This window comes from Notolepis coatsorum (genome assembly GCF_963971535.1).
Source record: "Notolepis coatsorum genome assembly, chromosome: 9".
Taxonomy (NCBI): Eukaryota; Metazoa; Chordata; class Actinopteri; order Aulopiformes; family Paralepididae; genus Notolepis; species Notolepis coatsorum.
Window position 1 is genome coordinate 58325552 of NC_140173.1, and position 23614 is coordinate 58349165.

At 42.4% G+C, this 23614-nt stretch overlaps 1 protein-coding gene across 1 annotated transcript in view; it reads left to right on the top strand.

The window, feature by feature from the left end:
- The window catches only part of crtac1b (cartilage acidic protein 1b), a gene marked incomplete at both ends in the record, with an annotated part of 173680 nt that overhangs the window by 47529 nt on the left and 102537 nt on the right, over positions 1–23614 (top strand). Inside the window, one exon of the mRNA XM_084321881.1 lies at positions 20426–20582. Coding sequence (XP_084178007.1) covers positions 20426–20582 — 157 coding nt within the window. The remainder of the gene's footprint in view (positions 1–20425; positions 20583–23614) is intronic.

Consider the following 23614-nt stretch of genomic DNA (forward strand, 5'->3'; position numbering starts at 1 on the left):
CCCCTTGGTGGAAATGCAGGTGTCGTAGCAGCACGGGGGAGGGGAGGTACAGGCAGGGTAGTAGAAGTGACAATAAAATATAGAGAATAAAAACATCAGATAGACGTTATAGAACAAGATAAACTATGCAATTTACTATGAGTAAAAATTATTAAAAGGTGAGGCCTGGTCAGGTAAGAAATATGTCGATAATAATAATAACACAAGGTGCCAGAGTCTGTGTAGGGTTCAGTATAGTTAAGACTCTATCTTTCCTATCATCTCCCAAGTTTAGTCGTTCTGCCAATTCCCTATTCGCAAACAACCAGGACTCATTATACCCCACCGGCTTCCCACCCGCGAACACTGCCAATTGTGACTTGCCAAGCCGGAGGTACGGCTGACTGGAATGGAACCCAGAGTGAGAGCGGTGGTAGGTGAGTCCTTAGACCTCTATGCTACCCCGCCGCACGCAACACTCCAACAGTTCTAACTAGGGATGCTCGATATTGGCTTTTTTACCGATACCGATATACCGATATTGTCCAACTCTTAATTTCCGATACCGATATCAACAGATATCAACCGATACCGATATATGCAGGGTTCCCCCCCCCCATTATTTTTTTTATAATTTCAGGTAATTAACCCTTTGATCGCCGGGGTTAAATTCATAATTTACCATCCCTCGCCAGCCCTATTTAACATGGAGAAGTTCCCCTTCTTTGCAGGGCTATAACTTTTTAAATTGTATTGCTAAATTAACATTACCATGGCCCATTCAAAGTCCTATATCTATTGTTCAGGGTGTAGCAACGTTATACTTTTTCATTCACATATTCATATTAAAATACGGTCTAAAGTACAAGTATGTTTTTATCGTTTTCTGCAGCTTTCTCCAGAACGTGATTTATAGCCCTAAATGCATTATATTGATGATTGTATACAGTTTGATAGCAATCGGCGCGAGAAAAAAAATTTCAAATGGACGTACTTCTAGATGTTGACCGGATGGGCGGGGGGTCGTTTATAATTCCGTGGGCAACGTTATATCATTCATCTAGTGTGGGTGATATGATCATTGGAGCAGTTAGTAAGACATTACAAAATAACGCTGAAACTCACTGTAGCTTCCTCTCGCCGTTGGGAGATGAGCGTGGAACAGAATTTTTTCTATTATAGGATGTCGGAAATATCCGATCCATTTCCAGGTTGTATAATAGTATATACGTCCAAATCATGTTGTTTATCGAGTTATTGGCAACGGATCGATATCCATTGTGTCGAGGTCGAGTCCCGGGAGCTATAGCGAGTGATCGGACCAAATTGAAATGAGCACCAGCTTCCACTTCCCTGTTTCTTCCCTGGGCGATCTGCCGATCGGCCACCAGATGGCGCTCTTGAACCGTTAGAGAGTTGACAGGGACTCACCAGTACATATAATGTCTCCGGGGGAGAAATATGATTTTTGAAATATTGATATCAAAGACGCTGTCCAGCGTCATCGGCAGAATAAGCATGGCGGGGAATGACGTGTTTCAGCGTCAACAGCGATTAAAGGGTTAACATTACATATCTCTTGTTGTGGAATTAACACAACATTATGCATACTTTTGACAATAAATTAAATCAGAATTTGTTCTTACTTGCTTGCCTGGGTACATAAAGGTTATAGAAATGTAAAAAAAAAAAAAATGCTTTTTTTTTTTTTAAACCAATACCAATATTTTCCAATATCACATTTTAATGCCGATATCGGCCGATAATATCGGTAGGCCGATAATATCGGCCATCCCTAGTTCTAATAGTTCTTTTTTTTTAAACTTAAATTTTTATTAACATTTATAGACAAACAACACTTACACAAAAATGGATCCCATAACACAATATGAAAGAATGCAGTGAACATAAATGGTTACATGAATAGCATTGTTGGTTATATGTTCCCACTACAGTTGTTTTTCCAGGCACTTAATACAAAGACTGATTGTATACCGCCCTTGAACAGGTATAGACAAATTTAATACCTACTCAAAAGGATTAGATACTGACTAAGGCAAATATGTATGGTATGGGTCCAGTGACCCTCCTTGAATTTATTTCTTCTCTTATCCTTCGCCCTTTCTATTTCTTTTATACTAAATTTCTCTTTGCCTTTTGATTCACCCATTTACAAACCACATCTTCCTTGATTATTAATACAACATTGTTAAACAGACATAAATAATAAAGTACAAAAAATGTAATACAATTGTAATACCCAAAAAAAATGAAAAATAAAATCAGAAAATACTAACTAAGTCAAAAGTGTGTGACATGGGTTCAGAGACCCTCCTTGAGCCTCTTTCCTCCTTTACCCTTCGCCCTCTTGTGATGCATTTGGTTCTTCCTCTGTGATGTCGTTTTCGTTCCCCTTGTAATCCTCCCACTTTCCCCATCTTTCTCCAAATTTCTCTTCCTGTAACCTCAGCATGTGTGTTATCCTCTCCATATCCTGTATCTCCTCCACTATTCCTACCCATTGTGCTATTGTCGGTGGGTCTTCTTTGTACCACAGTCCTGTTATTGCTTTTCTGGCCGCTATCAACATTATCTTTATTAAATATTTGTCCCCCCATTGTATTCCCTCGTGTGTCAGGTCTCCTAAGTAAAGCACCAGTCCTGTTTGTGGTAACCCGTATCCCAATATTCTGATCATTGCCTCCCCTATCTCCTCCCAATCAGGGTTTCCGTTAGAAAAAATTGTTGCCGGCCTCAGTGTCCGGTAGATTTCAATCTACCGGTCAAATGAGAGAAATTCCGGTCAGAGTTTATTGAGCTTAAAAACAATTGATAGGCAAAAGAATGACAACAAAACAAAAGAATGACATCATCAAGGCATGTAGATTTATAATATTTTTACTTAAAACTAGGCTACTTTTGCGTATAAAGTCATTATATTCCAAATAAAATAAGTCCCGAGACTCGTGCTGCTGCCGACTTTAAATCAAATAGGTGTCTGTGGGCAGTCGCCCGACATTAATAAACAACAGTCTGTTATAATCACATTTTTATGAGCTAACGAATTCCGTTATATTGGACATTTGTATTAATTATATCAAGCGAAGAACTGAGAAATTTGGCAGAGAGAGACGGCAACATTATCGTGGGTTTGCGTGACGACTCTCTCCACCTCGCAACGACTTATTTGCAAAGAGTATGGCGCTGCAGAGCAGCTGATTCAGCTGTTATTGGCTCTTTTCTGGGAACCGCACAGCAGCGCCCCCCACCCAACATTGAATTGAAAATGGCTGAATTGGAGTACTGCTGGAATACTGCATTGTGCTGCTGCTGCTCCGGCTCTGCAGCTTCACAAAAGTTCGCACACCCAGCACTAAGCTCTCGCTGACAACGTCGTTGTTATTATTAGAAGCAACGAGGAAACAAATGTAATGATCGTTTCGTTCATCGCATAGGCTATTTAATTTTAGCCTATTTTAATACAATTCAAATAATCAAATTATGCTTAGACTCAGGGAATTATTTTCACCGGACATTAAGACCGGAGAGATTAAATATGTCGGACTTCAACAGATTTTGCCGGTCAAATACCGGTAATTACCGGCTAACGGAAACGCTGCTCCCAATACCCCTTCAGCTTCTGACATCCCCAGAATATGTGCGTGTGATTTGCCCCCTCCTTCCCACACATCCTCCAGCATGCTCTTTGTGTTGGTGCATATTTTCCCTTCAGCTCTGGGGTTATAAAGAATCTGATTATGTTTTTCCATCCAAACTCTTTCCATATCCTCGATCCTGTTGTTGAATGTTGCACCTCGCATATGTTCCCCCATTCCTTCCCTGTTATTCCTATCTCTAGTTCTCTCTCCCATCTCTCCCTTATATAATCGGTCGTGTGTCCCTTGCTGGTCATTATAGCCCGGTACAGTGCTGATATTACCCTTCCTTTCCCTCCTTCGTATGCCCTTACTATCATCCTAATTATTCCATTCTGTTCTTCTTCCTTGTCCCCTCTTATTTCTTTATTATAGTAATCTCTAATCTGTAGATATCTGAAGTGGTCCTTGTTTTCTAGTCCAAATTTCTCCTTTAATTTTTGTAGTGTTTGCATTTCCCCCTTCTCTATCATTTTGCATATCGCTGTTGCCCCCCCCTCTCCCACCTTCTGAATCCATGGTCCAGCCTCCCTGGTTTGAATCTCTTGTCATGTGCTATCCATCTCAGAACCCCTGACTGCTTCTCTAATTTGTGTGTTTTTACTACTCTGTTCCATATGGTCAAGGTGCATTTGGTGATAGGATCTAACAGTCCCTCTTTTTCTTTGAACAGTTCCCTATCTCCCACCAGAGCTTGTACCTTGTATCCCTCCCCTTCTTTTTCAATGTCTTTCCATCTTGCCTCATATTTGTCGTTACACCAGCACGTCACTGCTCTCAGTTGCGCTGCATAATAATAATCTTGTAGGCTGGGTACTGCCATCCCTCCCTCTTCCTTTGGTAGTTGTAGTGTTTTATATCTGACCCGTGGTCTTCTCCCCGCCCATATGAACCTCGATATCAGTCTGTCCCACTCCCTGAATTGATTCTGTGGTATTTGTATCGGTAGTGACTGGAACAGGTACAGTAACCTTGATAGTATGTTCATTTTAATGACCTCTATTCTTGAATTGAAGTCCAAGGGCATTACTGTCCATCTCTCTATAAGTCTCTCTTGATGTTCTGATTTATCTGTGTATAGTTCGCCTCAAACAGTTTCCCCACCCCTCTCGTGATGTTCACCCCTAAGTATTTAATCTTGTCCATGTCCCATCTTATCCCGTACTGTTCCCTAATTTCCGTCGTTGGGGTATAGTTCCATGCTAAGGTCTGTGTCTTTGTCACGTTTAGTTTGTATCCTGAGTAGTGGCCATATTCCTTCAGTAGATCCATCAGTGCCGGGAAGCTCTTGTCTGGTTTTCTGTTCTAATAGTTCTTAAGTTCTCCAGCCATTAGTTCTAACTAATTAGATATCATAGTAGTAAGTCCTACTGTAGAACATGACATATTAGCATGACATCTCATTTATTAATGTCAATACTGAACGACTGCGCAATTGGCTCTTGACAAGTGTAAACTATTGATTAGTCGGTTGCAGTCAACATTGGACCCTTTAGCTCAACTGGTTAGTGTGGCTGCCTGTGGATCCTATTGTCACAGGTTCAAATCTCTCGGTTACATAAGTTTTCTTTTATTTAATTCATTTATGCATTTATTTATTTCTGGAGCATTTATTTATCCACTCTGGTTGGATGGTGTATTGTACTTGTGCTGTATAATGACAATACATTTTTAGGGATGTTCGATATTGGCTTTTTTACCAATATCCGATATACCGATATTGTCCAACTCTTAATTTCCGATACCGATATCAACCGATACCGATATATGCATGGTTCCCCCCCCCCCAAAAACGGAATACTTTCAGGTAATTAACATTACATATCTCTTGTCGTGGAATTAACACAACATTATGCATACTTTTGACAATAAATTAAATAAGAATTAGTTCTTACTTGCTTGCCTGGGTAAGTAAAGGTGAAATAAATGTAAAAAAAAAAGAAAATATATATATATATATTCTTTTGAAAACCGATACTGATATATTCCGATATTACATTTTAATGCCAATATCGGTAGGCCGATAATATCGGACATCCCTAATTTGAATCTAATCTCCTACCTGTTGAGTGGATCAGCATTGTTGCAGATGCAATGCCGAACCTTTGAAGCTGTTTTTCACACGGCAGGTGTAAACGCGGCCTGGTTCACCAGAAAGCACCAAGGTTCAGAGGCTCCAGAACGGAGCCGGAGCTTGAACCGGAGCCCTGCCGGTTTGAAAGCGTCCAAAGAGGGAGTGGGAGGGGTTCTCCAGGATGCGTCTATGCTTTTACCAACGCGTTCGTGTTTCCGGGTTCCCGTTTTGCGCTCTGATTGGCCAGGTCATGTGACATGTGCGCCAATCGTGGGATGGCAAGTTCTGCGCCTATTTCTGGGGCGAACACCATGCAAACTACCTAACGCCTAGTTTATCACTGGTTAAGCTTAGGCGACTCTTTCCAAGTTGGTTAAGGTTAGAGTTTGGAATCAGGGCAGGCGTTCTATCACCATGCTCTAAGACAAACTCTAACCTTAACCAACTTCGAAATAGCGCCTAAGCTTAACCAGTGTAGAAACTTGCGGTCCCACGATTGGGCGTACATGTCACATGACCTGGCCAATCAGAGACGCGGAAACACGAACGCGTTGGTAAAAGCAATCAGGCCTCCAGGATAGCGTCCAGTTTCTTTCTCATCCTCCTCTCCGAGACCACCTCTAGTTTGTCCAGTTTACACTCCCACTACGGAGCTAGCCTTCCTCATCAGCTTGTTAGTGTCTTTCTACTAGTGCAGTGCCTGTTCAAAACATTCCCGTTCAGGAGCGGCTGGGTAGCATAGAGGTCTAAGCACTCGCCTACCACCGCTCTCACTCTGGGTTTTAATCCAGCTGTCAGCGGTACCTCCGGCTTGGTCAGTCGTCCCTACAAACACAATTGGCAGTGTTCGTGGGTGGGAAGTCGTTGGTGTTTGAGTCCTGGTTGCAACAGCGACTCCTACTGGTCGGTCGGGGCATCTGTTCAGCAGGGAGGGGATCTGGGGTGAAAAGAAGTGGCTGGCGACTAGGCATGGGCCGGTTACCGATTCCACGGTTTACCGCGCTTTGAAAACGTTGCAGTGTCAAAACCACTAATATTATGTTCAGACGGTAGGCGCCGACGGTATACGTTTAGAATCATGAACTTCGGAAAATGCCTGTCAGAAATGTCAACTGGAATGCTGGAAGTTACCATGGCTAGCTAGTTAGCTGTAAGGGATAATACATGACGTGGTGTGCTGTTATCTGAAAATAATGCTCAATGCATGGGGGGTATTTGGCTAACGTTAGCCCTTTGCCGAGTGGGGTTTACCTGGGAAGTAACCTTAGCTACAGCTTTGTTAACCTAGCTAATGCTAGCTATACAAAAAGAAACAGTTTAATGTGACTGATCTAGTGAGCTAGAATCTGAATATTCCACCCATAAATAGCTAATGTCAAATAAAAATAACGTAACAGCCATACCAAACCGTTCGTTTTGACAGGAGCTAGCTAACGTTAGCTAGTTAGCCAGCTAGCTAGCTAGTAGTACCTGTGATATGTTGCCAATTGATTTCAGTCCACTAACGTTAGCGAGATTGGCCTACGTTCTGTTACATATTCATAATCATGAAAGTGTAGTGCCGAAGGATAAGAGTCTGAGGCAGGGTGTCAAAAGACAACGCTAAACATTTCTTAAACATCAACTCAACGTCAACACTCTGTTTACTTGCTAGCCAACAGGAACTCGTTTGCCGACAGGAAAGTAACAAACAATATGATCTGTGCGGAACCCTTATCCCCAACACATAGTTCCGTGGGTGAATTATGTTGATCCACCACAAAAGATTAATTGTTTAAATTTATGTTTAATCCAGTAAGAATAGTACTAGGCTATATAACATACATCTGTGCAAGTAAATTTCATTAACAAAACGTATTGCCCTTTTGACATGTAGCCTATTCATAATCACTCACTTAGTACTTAGTTTGAAAGTGGTCAGACAGTTCCCTCTGTGTGTAATACAGACCGTCTTTACACATTCATAAATAACACTTACAGAAAAGCTGAGCGTGTTTGTGCACTGTATTAAAGGACGTTTTGTTCAATGGGGGAAAAAATCTTATTTTTTTTTTACAGAATACCGAATACCGTTTACAGAATATACCGTGAAACCTGGTATTTTTGCCCAAGGTTATCCTACCATCAAAATGTCATACCAGCACATGCCCACTGGCGACTCCCCATGTATCCGAGGAGGCATGTGGTAGTCTACACCAGGCAGGTTGGAAATCTTTATTTTTTAAAATATTTATAAAATATTTTTATTATTTTATGACAGTATTTATATATTTGTATATTATATTCTCCAATCTGTTAAATAAAGTTTTCATTCATTCATTACACTACTGTACACAATCATACGTGTAAAACCGACAAGATTGCAGCAGAGTAGATATTCGAGTGATGACAGACTGTCACAGACTGATTGAATGACAGGTGAAACACCTAATTGTATTCAACTCCCGTCTCCCGCCCTTCCCACGCGCCACAAACCACTGAGCTACTGTGATACAGTGCTTGCGCAGTCAGTCGATTTTAGCTAGTAGTCAGACTTTGCTAGCACAGAATGTCTCATTCGCAGAAAAGAAAAATATCAGATTTATTTTCCAAAACGTCCCACCGGTCCCAGTGACAGTCCCACTGCATATCAAAATGCTGTCAAAACTGCTAAATGCAAATACATCTCCAATTTGATCTCTACAAATTGCCACAAGCCCCAGATTCTTTTTAAAATTCTTAACTCCCTCATTAACCCCCGTGATGTCTCCCCAGTTGTGCCATCATCTGCTCTCTGTGAACGTTTTTTAAAGTTTTTTATTGATAAAATCTCTGCTCTCAGACCAGTTCTCATTACAGCCTTCCCAGCCCCCCCCCCTTCTCCCCTACACTCCCTGCCTGCTGTTTTTGAGCAGTTCCAGCCCGTCTCTCCCTCCTCTCTCTCTGACATAATTAAACACTTACGGCCCACAAACTGCCCCTCAGATAGCCTTCCCTCTCGCCTTCTAAAAGAAGTGCTCGATCCAGTCTTGCCCACTATTCTGTTGATGGTAAATTCCTCTCTCAGCTCTGGCTGTGTCCCAACTGCCTTTAAGCACGCTGTGGTTCAACCCCTGATAAAAAAGAAAAACCTTGATCCCTCTATTTTATCTAATTTCAGGCCTATTTCCCAATTACCCTTCCTGTCAAAAGTCCTGGAGCGAGCAGTTTACCTCCAGTTAAAACTGTTTTTAGATGTTCATCAAATCCATGAAAAGTTTCAGTCTGGCTTTAAACCGCGCCATAGCACTGAAACAGCCCTCCTGAGAGTCCAAAACGATCTAATTTTAGCTGCAGATTCTGGAAATCCCGCCATTCTCGTGCTTTTAGACCTTACAGCCGCCTTCGACACTATAGACCACACTGTCCTACTGTCGCGCCTGGAAAAACATGTTGGCATCACAGGCGTCGCCCTAAGCTGGTTCAAGTCCTACCTGACTGACCGGAGCTTCTCAGTCCAGCTTGGAGAATTCTTCTCCTCAGCGGCCCCACTTACCTGTGGGGTGCCCCAGGGGTCGATACTGGGCCCCATCCTCTTTTTATTATATATGTTGCCCTTAGGCTCAATCATTGCAAAGCACAACATGTCCTTCCATTGTTTTGCCGATGATGTGCAGATATATCTACCCTTACAAGCAAAAGGCAAGGTCACATTACAACCACTGCTAGATTGCCTGGCTGATATTAAATTATGGATGAGTTCAAACTTTCTCAACTTAAATGAGCGCAAAACAGAGATAATTTTATTTAGTAATGATTCACCTGACCCTACAGCCATTGCTCTAGGCCCCCTGGGCTCAAATATCCGCTCCTCTGTCAGAAACCTTGGAGTAATCTTCGACAGAAATTTTAAATTTGATAAGCAGGTTAGTTCGGTGGTCCAAACTAGCTTTTTCCACCTCAGACTCCTAGCCAAGACCAAACCATACCTCTCCCAGAAGGATCTGGAGAGGGTGATCCATGCCTTTATCTCGACCCGGCTGGATTACTGCAATGCGTTGTATATCGGCATTGACCAGTTGCTGCTTCGTCGCCTGCAACTGGTACAAAATGCGGCTGCCCGCCTGCTTTCCGGTACCAGGAAACGTGACCACATTACACCAGTTCTGGCTTCTCTCCACTGGCTCCCCGTCCGTTTCCGTATTGATTTTAAACTTTTACTGACTGTTTTTAAAGCACTACACGGGCTGGCTCCACCGTACCTAGCTGAGCTCCTACATCACCCCACCCCATCCAGAGCCTTAAGGTCTGCTGACCAGCTGCTGCTGGAGGTGCCTAGGACCAGGCTAAAAACCAGGGGAGATAGAGCCTTTGCTGCTGCTGCCCCCAGACTCTGGAACAGCCTCCCCCTCCACATAAGATCTGCCCAGAGCCTGGAGGTTTTTAAATCCTTGCTCAAAACACATCTCTTCTCCCTGGCCTTTGACCAGAGCTAGCCCAGCATCTATACATGACGTCAGCTGTCACTCTGCATTTTTATCAAATTTTCTTGTCCCTTTTATTGCACTTTGCACTTTGCACTGTACTGTACTCTACCTCTTTTCTAGTGTATTTTATTGCATTGTATGTGTTTTTTATCATGTTGTGAAGCACTTTGGTTTGGCTGTTGTCATTTGTAAACGTGCTATACAAATAAAACTGACTTGACTTGACTTGACTTGACTAAATCTGATAAACGTCAGAGAGAGAGAGAGACAGAGACGACAGGTCGTTCAGCCTCAGCATCAGGTATTGAAGAGTTAACTGAGTCTGTTCGCCCCCCGATCTGTGCCAGCAGCAGTGCTACAGTACGTCGTGTCCATCATACAAGAGCTGCAGCCACAAACACGATCCATGCTATCGGAGGTGGAAAGACTAATAAAGATGTGTCTTTCGCTCCCCATCTCTGTCGCGGCATCGGAGCGCTCTTTCTCATGCCCTGCGCAGACTGAAAACCTGGCTGCGCAACACAATAAAGCAAGAGAGACTCAATCATGTATAGCAGTAATGAATGTTCACCATGACATTTTGGATGACGTCGATGATTCCACTCTGATAAAATTATTCATTTCACGTACGACTGAGCGAAGGTCCACTTTCCACAAAGTGAGCAACTATTGGGACTAAAAAAGAGGACACCTGTGTATAGCTATGAAAGTTGTCTGCATTAAGATTGATCCACATTAAATGCCTCGAGGTAAGAGTCTTTGTCTCGCCAAATAAGCGTATACCGCATAAGCACGCCAGATAGCTGCATGGCAAATGGCAATAGCTTTTCTTCAGATAAAATAACTTTTGTTTGATGTTCGATTTTATCTGAGCAATGTTTGTGAAATCAAAATCCGCTTTTTGACAATGTCGTTTAAAATAACCCAAACAGAGTAGCTTTAGTATATAGCCTAATGCTGTTCTGCAATAGGCTAAAGCAGGGGTTTTCAACCTTTTCTTGACCAGGGACCCTCAAGGTATTCAGAAGTTCAAGTGAGGTTTGTTTGTTTTTATTTCGTCAGGCTTGAAAAGTTCAAATAAAACAATTATTACGTCCTTCTCGTTTGCCTCACGTCTCACGTCATTTTCAGTTAAAGGGTAAATAGAAATAATTTATTTCAAAGCCATTCTAAACAAAAAAAAAAGTTCCTCTCACGGCGTTCTGAAAAAAAAGAAAGTCTCAGAAAGGCAGCACCCCCTGCCGATTAAAAGTTCCAACGTGCCTGGTCTACACCCTCCCCAGACCGACAGTAGGGCAGGGAAACGACCAGGAAGGGAATTGGCATAACGACAAATTAATTGGGGGATGGGAGAAAAAATAGAAAGGCAAAAGAGATATGCGTTGGACAGACAGACAACAGACAGACAGAGATTCCTTCTTTTATAGTTATAGTTAGATCTACCGACTACTGTACCTACTCTACCACCTACTGTAACTATTAACCAGCTCATTCTTTTCCCTCTGCTGGAGTGTCATAGATTTGTTTCATCATTGAAAAAATATAACATTTCTCAGCATGAGTCCATTTTTGCATATGGCTGCGAATTTGGCTTTGTTATAAATTAGTTTGAGGTGTCATTTTGAACCACAAACAGTCAAAAGGTTCAATCTCCGGATCAATCACGGAGGTCGGGGGTAATCTTCTATTACCGTGGGTCCTCACATAGCCTATCACTAGTCCAGTGTGTATAGGGAAGGGGAAATATTTCACCCCAGATGAAGAGAAAGGTTATATTTATTTGATTTTGGGAGCTTTGTCCACATCCATTCTCGACCTGTTGGAGGCTGACTGGTCGACTGCTCACTGCTGAGGAGTTTTACTTTCACTCTCGGTTGCCAGGCTGTGCGGGCATAATTCAGTGTCATGAGTGAAGGAGATGAGACTTCTCTCAATCAAATCTGGCAACACAAGTCCCTCGATTTAATGATTTCATTTGTGTCATTATGGTATAGAATTCAATTTCAAGTCCCCATGATTCCAGCGATTCCCCCAAGCCTTGGGCTATCAATTCTCAGGTAATCAGGGAAATATGAAGTCTGTAAATATTTGCTGCACGACTCCCACTCGTCGGTCGTTGTTGATGAAATATGAAGAAAGCAACAGAATACGTCCTCCACAAACGTTGAGTGAATCGTCAAGTAACGTTAGCATCGAGAAGAAAAAAGCTGTCTCTGCATCTCAGACTCACTTACTCAGGCATTTTCCAAGTCCTTACGACAAAAAAAGCCAGCGGTGGACCGACAAACGCTGTCACTGTTTAGTTGTGTAAGGACATGGTTCCTTTTCAAACTGTCGATAGAAAGGGCTTGGTCAAAGCACTGGATCCAATATACGTGTTACCTGCTCGCAGACACTTTAGCCAAATTGAAATGCCAAAACTATACGGCAAGGTCCGTGAGCAAGTTGAGAAAAAACTCTGTACAATTAAACACTATGCAACGACCACTGCAAACGTTGAGTGTATCGTCGAGTAACGTTAGCGGGAAGAAAAAAGCTGGTTACGTCATTGCTACTTTAGAGCTGCTCTACCAGTCACAAGGTATAGTCAAAATCCATACCGTAGCGCAAATTCATACCGGTGTACTTTCTATACTGTTTATACCGTACACCCCCTACCTTGTACCAACACTGCAAAAGGGCAAATTACCAAGCAGCTATAATGAGGCATTCATTGAAAGCTGTAATGTGTGCCCCTTCACCCGTTGGCAATGGGTGGCACATCGAGGATGGGGAGTTAACAGTGACCTGGATGACTACAAATCGGGCCCTGTTGCAGGTAGTCCACTGCGGTTGCAAACAAGGCAAATGTGAGACAGGAAGATGTTACTGTGTGTGCAAAACTGCCACGTACAGATCTATGTCAATGCCAAAACTGTGGCAAAATATTGCTAAGGAAACTGAGGATAGGGCTACATAGGATGATGACTCGGATGATAGTGGTGAGGATGGTGGGAAGTGTGGTGGTGGATGAGGGGTTAGGTGGTGGATGAGGGTGTGGACTGGGGTTGGGATGTACTGTATATAGTGAGGGGATTAGGGTTATACAGTAGGTATAGTGTGATTTGTTTGTATTTTTGTACCTGCGCATTCTATTTTGTTTTTAAATGGAAAATAAAAAGGTTAATGAGTAACTTATTGATTTGTAACATTTTCTTACATTATTCCAAATTAAGGGGATGGTGTAGTGTTTTGATTGATTAACCATCTTGATCAAAAGTGTGTGGGGTCTATTATCGTTGTCATTATACTCTCCACTGAACTGTTTTATGTGTACAACAAAATTGTACAAAATTATACCAGCATCTTTGATATTGCAGGTTGGGAATCACAAGGAAGCTACACCGTTTTTTAATACAGATTTGCTGCATGTCATGGTATAAATTCACATTCAAGTATACTAATGCACCAATATTTCACTCAGATGTTTAGGTACATGTGTAGGGTGTGTTCACATCTGAAAGTCCAGGGATAGTCCGGACTATCCTTGGATAGTCCGGACTTTCTGGTGGACCAAATGTGAAAATGATACATTGTTTGATTTTGGTCTGCGTTCACTCTACCGTCTACCCTGTTTGGTGCGGATCTAATTTGTAAACAAAGGACATGCTGTCGCCAAGTCGTTCATCTATTGGACTAGCACTCACAAACGTAAACAGTTGCCGATAGAGAGCTAGAGAGAGAGAGAGAGAGAGAGATAGAGAGAGAGAGAGAGACTGTCCGCGCGCGGCGCCAGTCTAGAGAGACAGAGAGAGGAAGAGAGAGACTGTCCGCGCGCGGCGCCAGTCTAGAGAGACAGAGAGAGGAAGAGAGAGACTGTCCGCGCGCGGCGCCAGTCTAGAGAGACAGAGAGAGGAAGACAGAAAGAGAGAGGCAGAGAGAGAGAGAGGAAGAGCAGGGGTTTTCAACCTTTTCTTGACCAGGGACCCTCAAGGTATTCAGAAGTTCAAGTGAGGTTTGTTTGTTTTTATTTCGTCAGGCTTGAAAAGTTCAAATAAAACAATTATTACGTCCTTCTCGTTTGCCTCACGTCTCACGTCATTTTCAGTTAAAGGGTAAATAGAAATAATTTATTTCAAAGCCATTCTAAACAAAAAAAAAAGTTCCTCTCACGGCGTTCTGAAAAAAAAGAAAGTCTCAGAAAGGCAGCACCCCCTGCCGATTAAAAGTTCCAACGTGCCTGGTCTACACCCTCCCCAGACCGACAGTAGGGCAGGGAAACGACCAGGAAGGGAATTGGCATAACGACAAATTAATTGGGGGATGGGAGAAAAAATAGAAAGGCAAAAGAGATATGCGTTGGACAGACAGACAACAGACAGACAGAGATTCCTTCTTTTATAGTTATAGTTAGATCTACCGACTACTGTACCTACTCTACCACCTACTGTAACTATTAACCAGCTCATTCTTTTCCCTCTGCTGGAGTGTCATAGATTTGTTTCATCATTGAAAAAATATAACATTTCTCAGCATGAGTCCATTTTTGCATATGGCTGCGAATTTGGCTTTGTTATAAATTAGTTTGAGGTGTCATTTTGAACCACAAACAGTCAAAAGGTTCAATCTCCGGATCAATCACGGAGGTCGGGGGTAATCTTCTATTACCGTGGGTCCTCACATAGCCTATCACTAGTCCAGTGTGTATAGGGAAGGGGAAATATTTCACCCCAGATGAAGAGAAAGGTTATATTTATTTGATTTTGGGAGCTTTGTCCACATCCATTCTCGACCTGTTGGAGGCTGACTGGTCGACTGCTCACTGCTGAGGAGTTTTACTTTCACTCTCGGTTGCCAGGCTGTGCGGGCATAATTCAGTGTCATGAGTGAAGGAGATGAGACTTCTCTCAATCAAATCTGGCAACACAAGTCCCTCGATTTAATGATTTCATTTGTGTCATTATGGTATAGAATTCAATTTCAAGTCCCCATGATTCCAGCGATTCCCCCAAGCCTTGGGCTATCAATTCTCAGGTAATCAGGGAAATATGAAGTCTGTAAATATTTGCTGCACGACTCCCACTCGTCGGTCGTTGTTGATGAAATATGAAGAAAGCAACAGAATACGTCCTCCACAAACGTCGAGTGAATCGTCAAGTAACGTTAGCATCGAGAAGAAAAAAGCTGTCTCTGCATCTCAGACTCACTTACTCAGGCATTTTCCAAGTCCTTACGACAAAAAAAGCCAGCGGTGGACCGACAAACGCTGTCACTGTTTAGTTGTGTAAGGACATGGTTCCTTTTCAAACTGTCGATAGAAAGGGCTTGGTCAAAGCACTGGATCCAATATACGTGTTACCTGCTCGCAGACACTTTAGCCAAATTGAAATGCCAAAACTATACGGCAAGGTCCGTGAGCAAGTTGAGAAAAAACTCTGTACAATTAAACACTATGCAACGACCACTGCAAACGTTGAGTGTATCGTCGAGTAACGTTAGTGGGAAGAAAAAAGCTGGTTACGTCATTGCTACTTTAGAGCTGCTCTACCAGTCACAAGGTATAGTCAAAATCCATACCGTAGCGCAAATTCATACCGGTGTACTTTCTATACTGTTTATACCGTACACCCCCTACCTTGTACCAACACTGCAAAAGGGCAAATTACCAAGCAGCTATAATGAGGCATTCATTGAAAGCTGTAATGTGTGCCCCTTCACCCGTTGGCAATGGGTGGCACATCGAGGATGGGGAGTTAACAGTGACCTGGATGACTACAAATCGGGCCCTGTTGCAGGTAGTCCACTGCGGTTGCAAACAAGGCAAATGTGAGACAGGAAGATGTTACTGTGTGTGCAAAACTGCCACGTACAGATCTATGTCAATGCCAAAACTGTGGCAAAATATTGCTAAGGAAACTGAGGATAGGGCTACATAGGATGATGACTCGGATGATAGTGGTGAGGATGGTGGGAAGTGTGGTGGTGGATGAGGGGTTAGGTGGTGGATGAGGGTGTGGACTGGGGTTGGGATGTACTGTATATAGTGAGGGGATTAGGGTTATACAGTAGGTATAGTGTGATTTGTTTGTATTTTTGTACCTGCGCATTCTATTTTGTTTTTAAATGGAAAATAAAAAGGTTAATGAGTAACCATCTTGATCAAAAGTGTGTGGGGTCTATTATCGTTGTCATTATACTCTCCACTGAACTGTTTTATGTGTACAACAAAATTGTACAAAATTATACCAGCATCTTTGATATTGCAGGTTGGGAATCACAAGGAAGCTACACCGTTTTTTAATACAGATTTGCTGCATGTCATGGTATAAATTCACATTCAAGTATACTAATGCACCAATATTTGACTCAGATGTTTAGGTACATGTGTAGGGTGTGTTCACATCTGAAAGTCCAGGGATAGTCCGGACTATCCTTGGATAGTCCGGACTTTCTGGTGGACCAAATGTGAAAATGATACATTGTTTGATTTTGGTCTGCGTTCACTCTACCGTCTACCCTGTTTGGTGCGGATCTAATTTGTAAACAAAGGACATGCTGTCGCCAAGTCGTTCATCTATTGGACTAGCACTCACAAACGTAAACAGTTGCCGATAGAGAGCTAGAGAGAGAGAGAGAGAGAGAGATAGAGAGAGAGAGAGAGACTGTCCGCGCGCGGCGCCAGTCTAGAGAGACAGAGAGAGGAAGAGAGAGACTGTCCGCGCGCGGCACCAGTCTAGAGAGACAGAGAGAGGAAGAGAGAGACTGTCCGCGCGCGGCGCCAGTCTAGAGAGACAGAGAGAGGAAGACAGAAAGAGAGAGGCAGAGAGAGAGAGAGGAAGAGAGAGACTGTCCGCGCGCCTGTCATTCATTTGAGTTGGGTCGCGCGCAAGCTGTCACTTGGCGCTGTCAAGTTGGGTCGCGCGACCGCCGCCACTAGGCACCTGTCACTCATTTGCTCTAGATTAGATACTATATAAAGTTCGTTTTGCGTTCACACCAACAGCAAACGAACCATGGTCCACTTTGAAACGAACCGAGTCCCAACTTTTCAAGAGGACCATGGTTCGGTTGTTTGGTCCTCATTATAGTTCGGTTTGCGTTCAGACCAGTACAAACCAAACGGACTATTGATCTAAAGGGACCATGGTCCACTTAAAGTGGACCAAACAGGGTAGGTGTGAACGTGAATGAATGTAAAATTATAAATTATATGAATCTTTTTACTGTGTACTTTTTGAGTAATTTCAGTTTCAAAGTCCTCAGAATCAACATTTTCGACTAACTTTGATGTGGGATAAAAACCATTTCTCCCATAAGCAGTTTATGAACGTGTGAATGTCAATTTCTGAGAGATTTTGTCTTCCCAACTAATCTTTTTTTTTTGTAATTTCCATACATATGTATGGCCCCTGGCAAAAATCAGCAGGATAACTTTTAACCCAATGTCCACGATGGTATTGTCTATGGAAAAATGTATTCAGAATGTAGTTCCCAGATGTGGGAACGAAAATCATTTTCTAGCCATTTTCAGCGTTCACCTTATGGTTGTGGGAAGCAACCTTTATATTTCTATGAGCTATTTTATTATTATTTGAATTTTTTTTTGCTTTATTTAACTTTAATTAAATCAAATACAATTTAATTTAATTTAATTAAAGTAATGATACATACATCACAGAGGTAAGGGATATAATTGAAACACACATCAAACAAACAAACAAATAATATTACAAGTTATGTAATACATGAAGCAGAACAGACAAATTACAGTTAAAGTGCACAATACATTACACACGCACTCCTCTCACTCACACACAGCGATCAGAGTAAGACACACACATACACACTCCTCTCACTCACACACAGCGATCAGAGTAAGACACACACACATACACACTCCTCTCACTCACACACAGCGATCAGAGTAAGACACACACACATTCACACTCCTCTCTCTCACACACAGCGATCAGAGTAAGACACACACACATTCACACTCCTCTCTCTCACACACAGCGATCAGAGTAAGACACACACACATTCACACTCCTCTCTCTCACACACAGCGATCAGAGTAAGACACACACACATTCACACTCCTCTCACTCACACACAGCGATCAGAGTAAGACACACACACATACACAAATTACACAGTACACACCTCTCACTCACACAGCGATCAGAATAAGACACACACACAAATTACACAGTACACACACTCCTCTCACTCACACAGCGATCAGAGTAAGACACACACACATACACACACACACACACAGACTCCTCTCACACACAGCAAACAAAAGACCTAGACGTCTGTCTGATCTGACTCATCCCCCTCTCCCCTTACAGCTGTTCCACGTCACCCTCCTGGTCCTGGACCAAGTTACAGCCCCATCAGCCGCGGTGCTGGGGGCAGATGCTGCTAGTTATTTATTTTTTATTATTATTTGTTTAGTTATTTAAAGTACACTTCCACTTTAATTTGTATTATTTAATTTATTTATCTTGTTATGAGTGATTGCTGTATTGTTCTTCAAATACATTTTCATTTAAAGTGGCTTAAGATCCAAATTCAAATGTTTCATGAGTCATTATTTTAATTTGCTATGGGATCATCATGTTATGATGTTGTTGTTTGGTCCTGACAAGAGTCTCAAAGTCTGGGGTGATGGTAGACAAGCAACTCAGAGGTCATGCTCAATGTCCAATCTGTTCCTCTGCTCTGTCTTCAGCTGGACCAGAGCTGAGAAGCCACTTTCACAAAGATAGGTAGTTTATAAAAAAAATAAAAAATATTATATCCTTTTTTTTTGTTTTTTTTGTTTACATAATTGGTTTTCGATTAGTCGACTAATCGAAAAAATAATCGACAGATTAGTTGACTACCAAATTAGTCATTAGTTGCAGCCCTAGTGTCAACACGGGGGGAACATCTAGCGAGACATGGTGAGCAGCTCTGGTGTTATTGGGAGTAGATGACCATTTTAACAGGTGCATCAAATAAGGAGGGGTCAGATCAAGGAGGGTTTTGTAAATGAGAAGCCAATTTAGGCCAATTCACACTCCACCTCAGCCAATCACCGCCACCTTCAAATATACACAACTTTGCCAAATTCCACCACAATCTGCAACAGGAGTTGGATTTGAGCCCTCGACCCTCCTTTTAGATGGGGCCAAAAGAGCTCTCTCTCTCTCTCTCTCTCTCTCTCTCTCTCTCTCTCTCTCTCTCTCTCTCTCGCTCTCTCTCTCTCTCTCTCTCTACAGGAAGTAACCTTTATCTTTCTCTGAGCTAATAATTTTTACCTTTATTTAACCAGGTAGGTCAAATGGTAAACTGCTGCATTTATATAGCGCTTTTATCCAAAGCTCTTTACAATTTGTTCCTCACATTTTACATCTTAAGGGTTAAGTGTCTTGCTCAAGGACACTTCGACACACTGCCCGGGAGGAGCGGGAATTGAAGCGGGAATCTCCGGATGACCAGATGAGCGCTCTACCTCCCACTGTCAATTCAGAAAATTTTTTTTTTCAATGACGGCCTGGCGAGAGTTTAACACTAGAACAGCCATGGAGAAAATGTCACTGATTACCGCCGGAAGGGGTCAGATGACCCCACAGCTTATATGAGAAATATGAGACAAATAAACAGTGTAAACTATATAATTACCTCTTAATATAAAAATATGAGGTTTACCACAGGTTTGAGTGACAACATTTTTTAAAATAAATAATAATAATAAATACAAATATTATAATTTAATTTTTAATTTTTTGGATGGAAGAGCCACACATTGACGGGCAAAGAGCCACATGCGGCTCGCGAGCCATGGGTTGGCCACCCCTGCGCTAGACGCTCGCAAAGTGCTGTGACTTTCCACATATATATATTCCATATATATGTGGAATAACGTTCTAATTACATTTTCCTGAAGTCATTTTGAAATTTCAGAAACCGTGCCAGATAAAACGGGTACTTTTAGGAAAAGTCATTGAGTGACAGAGCTGGAGCTCGACAGAGTGACGAGGATACATTTATTGAAAATGCCTAGGGGTCATGTGACCCCTTGTCGGCTGTGCTAGTGTTAAAGGGGCCTCTCAAAGGGTAACAGGGAAAGGGGACAAATATTATAATCAAATTGAAAAGAGACTTTGGGTCTTGATTGAAACTCGACTGTACCTGGTCTCGGGACTTGACTTGACCGCAGCCCTGTACCTAAATTGTGTTGTTTTGGTACGTTTTTAAAGTTGGGTGAAGTGTACAGTAAGCCATCTCTCCCTCCTCCCCAGGGCACGGGCCGCTATGCCATCTACATAGCCAACTACGCCAGCGGCACCGTGGGGCCCCACGCCCTCATTGAGATGGACGAGGCGGCCAGCGATGTCTCCCGGGGGATCATCGCCCTCTCCAACGTGGCAGAGGAGGCTGGCGTCAACAAGTTAACTGGTAGGTGTTTGGTAGAGCTCCATTAAGCCCAGTGTTGCGTTGGTGATTTCATACCTGGTTGCACTGTGTTTTAATGACGCCACGTGCGCGCACGCTCCTGGGCGCGTGCTCCCGCACATGCGCACGCTCCTGGGCGCGTGTTCCCGCACATGCGCGCGCTCCCGCGCATGCGCATAAATGTTCCCTCGCGTGCGCACAGACTAAAGACAGTGCCTAATTGCCTCTAGGAATGGAATGTAACACATTTCATTCACAAGTTTTGTGTGGATGTATCTGTGGACGTATTTGAACACACATGAGCTGAGCTATTGTTATGCAAAGTAGCCAGGTGGGTACTTGGCGAGTTGGCGCATCAGCCGAGTGCAGCGTGTCGTATATTCTATACAATACCTAAGGTAATTTGCAGCACAATGAGGTTGTTAACTGGAAGGAGGAAAAGGAGAGTGATAGAAACATGGTCCTCCCCTGACTTAGTCAGATGAGAAATAACTTGTGTAGCCAGACAAAAGGAACTATATTTCAACTCAACTGATTTATTTGCCAAAGGGCCCAAGGTGGATTAGCAATCAGTTACATACAGGAATTATTCATCATAATACATGATTGTACAAAAGGTTTGATGAGGTTTATATAATCAAAATAGCCCAGACACGGTGGCTTCTTCACATCAAGACAGTTCTGCACATAAATAGTAGTCATGTTATGTATGAAACGAGAATGTACTAAGCCATACACATGGGCACAACTTGGTCTAAGGTAGGAATCTGTACATGTTACTCTAGCCAACAATAATGAGTCCATGATTCTACTCACATGTATAACAGCACATTCTCTGGTGGAGGGATGGAGGCTCAGCCTGACCCCCCTGGGGACGGGTCGGTGGGCTGGCCTCCTCTCTCTCTCCTCTACATTCTTATTTATACTCTGATTTCCCCCAATAGTAGCACATTATTCTAATAATACGTTGGTCCAATCAGCTTTCTAAATTCTATATATGGAGTTCTCCTCAGATAATCTTCTGGGGGAGGCGGTCCGCCCCCCCTGATTTCCTCTGTGGGGGCTAGCTGGCCCCCCCCTCCTCGATCTCCTTGCCGGTGTCTTCCTTCAGTGAACAGTGCTGGTGGCCCCCGTCGGTGTGGCCTCTTGATGAGTACAGAGGAGGGTGCTTTTGATGACCCCCCTCCTTGGCTGCTCAGGTCTCCTCTGAATGAATCCAACACTTTAACATTCCTTTGTGTACCATTTTGATTTTCCAATGTACATGGTTCATGCAATGACCTATAGACCTCTAATATCACCCCAGTACAGTCATTGCTTCTAGGCTGATACCAGACATCATAGGAGACCACACCAACCTTTATTTAACAGATAATATAACTGTGATAAATATACCAGGATTTATAACAAGAGTGAAATAACACTATTACTTTCATACTCGGGTGACATTCTAAATGGTATTCTTCTTTGTAAGTTACCTTCTACATTGATATGGTTAATGTAATAAGTTACATATTTTAATACCAGATTTCCTATATAAAGTATACTGACTTAATAGTTCCTTGGATGTGTCTGCTAGTTAGAGTGAGTCACCGTTTCGTCTGTGGGGTGTGACTTATTTACATAGTCTTTTTTGTCCCCTGATTACATTAGCGTGGGGCTTTTTATGACCTGCAACTGTTCTCCTACATACAGTTTCGTAAGCAGTCATGAGAGGGGGTTGGTTTGGAATGTCTGTCTCTCCTACATTATGACTCTCTAATTATTCACACATATTAGTTATGAAATTCAATGTCAATATCACCACATTCCTCACTCTGACAATTCACATTGTCATAAACAGTACATTGACTTGATTTTCTATACTAATCATACAATATTTAACATAATAACAAAAATCATAAATTGTTCAAATTTTTCTCAATTTTATTTTATCAATTTCTTTTTTCATTATTCTTTGGTACATATCATCAATGAGTTTTTGCTCCTCAAGGCAGAGGCCCACCTTTTAAACAACAACTTTTGGGTTTGTTGAAAACAATAAAACAATCTTTAATCTAAAATGTACACATTAAAATATAATAATTTACAAATTTAAAACCCAATTTCCTTAATCTACATGAAAGTTTGTTCCAACCTCTTAGATGATCTGGTTTGAGAGAAAACATACATTAGTATCATAATATTTTCGCTTTACATTCATTCTTTCTTCCTGCTAATTCATTCTTAAACAATAGTTCAACCACATTTTGCATAATTCATCAATTGGCTCTCCCATCTATCCTCTATCCTCCCCCCTTTATGACACATACAATGGTCATAACCTTACCACCTAGGTCTCCACAGCCCAGCTCGGTCGGGGAAATCAGATTCTCAACGAATTTTTTTTTCACTATCTATCCTCACTCTGACCGTAATCTATCTATGTGTATGCTTCTTCCTATCCCTGCGTTGTGTCTTACTCTGTCCGCCCTTTGTTTGTGCGTCCTACCAAATCACATGTGCACAAAACAAAGCCCATCAGTATCTATCATTCAGTCATTTCCCTGTCCCCACAGTCCAATCAATACATCATAATTCCTCAGAGACTCCTATGTACATTTTTCAGCTCAGCCCTCAGGCCGGCTCCGCTCCCCAGGCCAGGTATATCCCAGGTCTAGCCATCCACCATGCCATGACAACCTGTCGTCAGATGCTTTTAGCCTGGAAATGTTTCCCAAACCCCACCTGTTCAGTTATTACAACCCGGCCCCACCCGCATGGGGTTCTGTAGAGATGGGGGCGAATGCATACAAGAATTCTCCCACCACAATTTGGTAATTGATCACCGCTGGACTGCAGAGAAACAGGGAAGATGAAATTCTACATTACCGCGCTAATGTAATGTATTCCCTGCATCCTCTGAGTTGAACTGCAATCCCCCCCTCGACTGAGCTGTGAAGAAACAAAAGCACAAAGCAAATCCTTTACACAATATTTCAACACACTTTTAAGAGAAGCCATTGATAATCCATATGCAAATGTGATGGAACTAC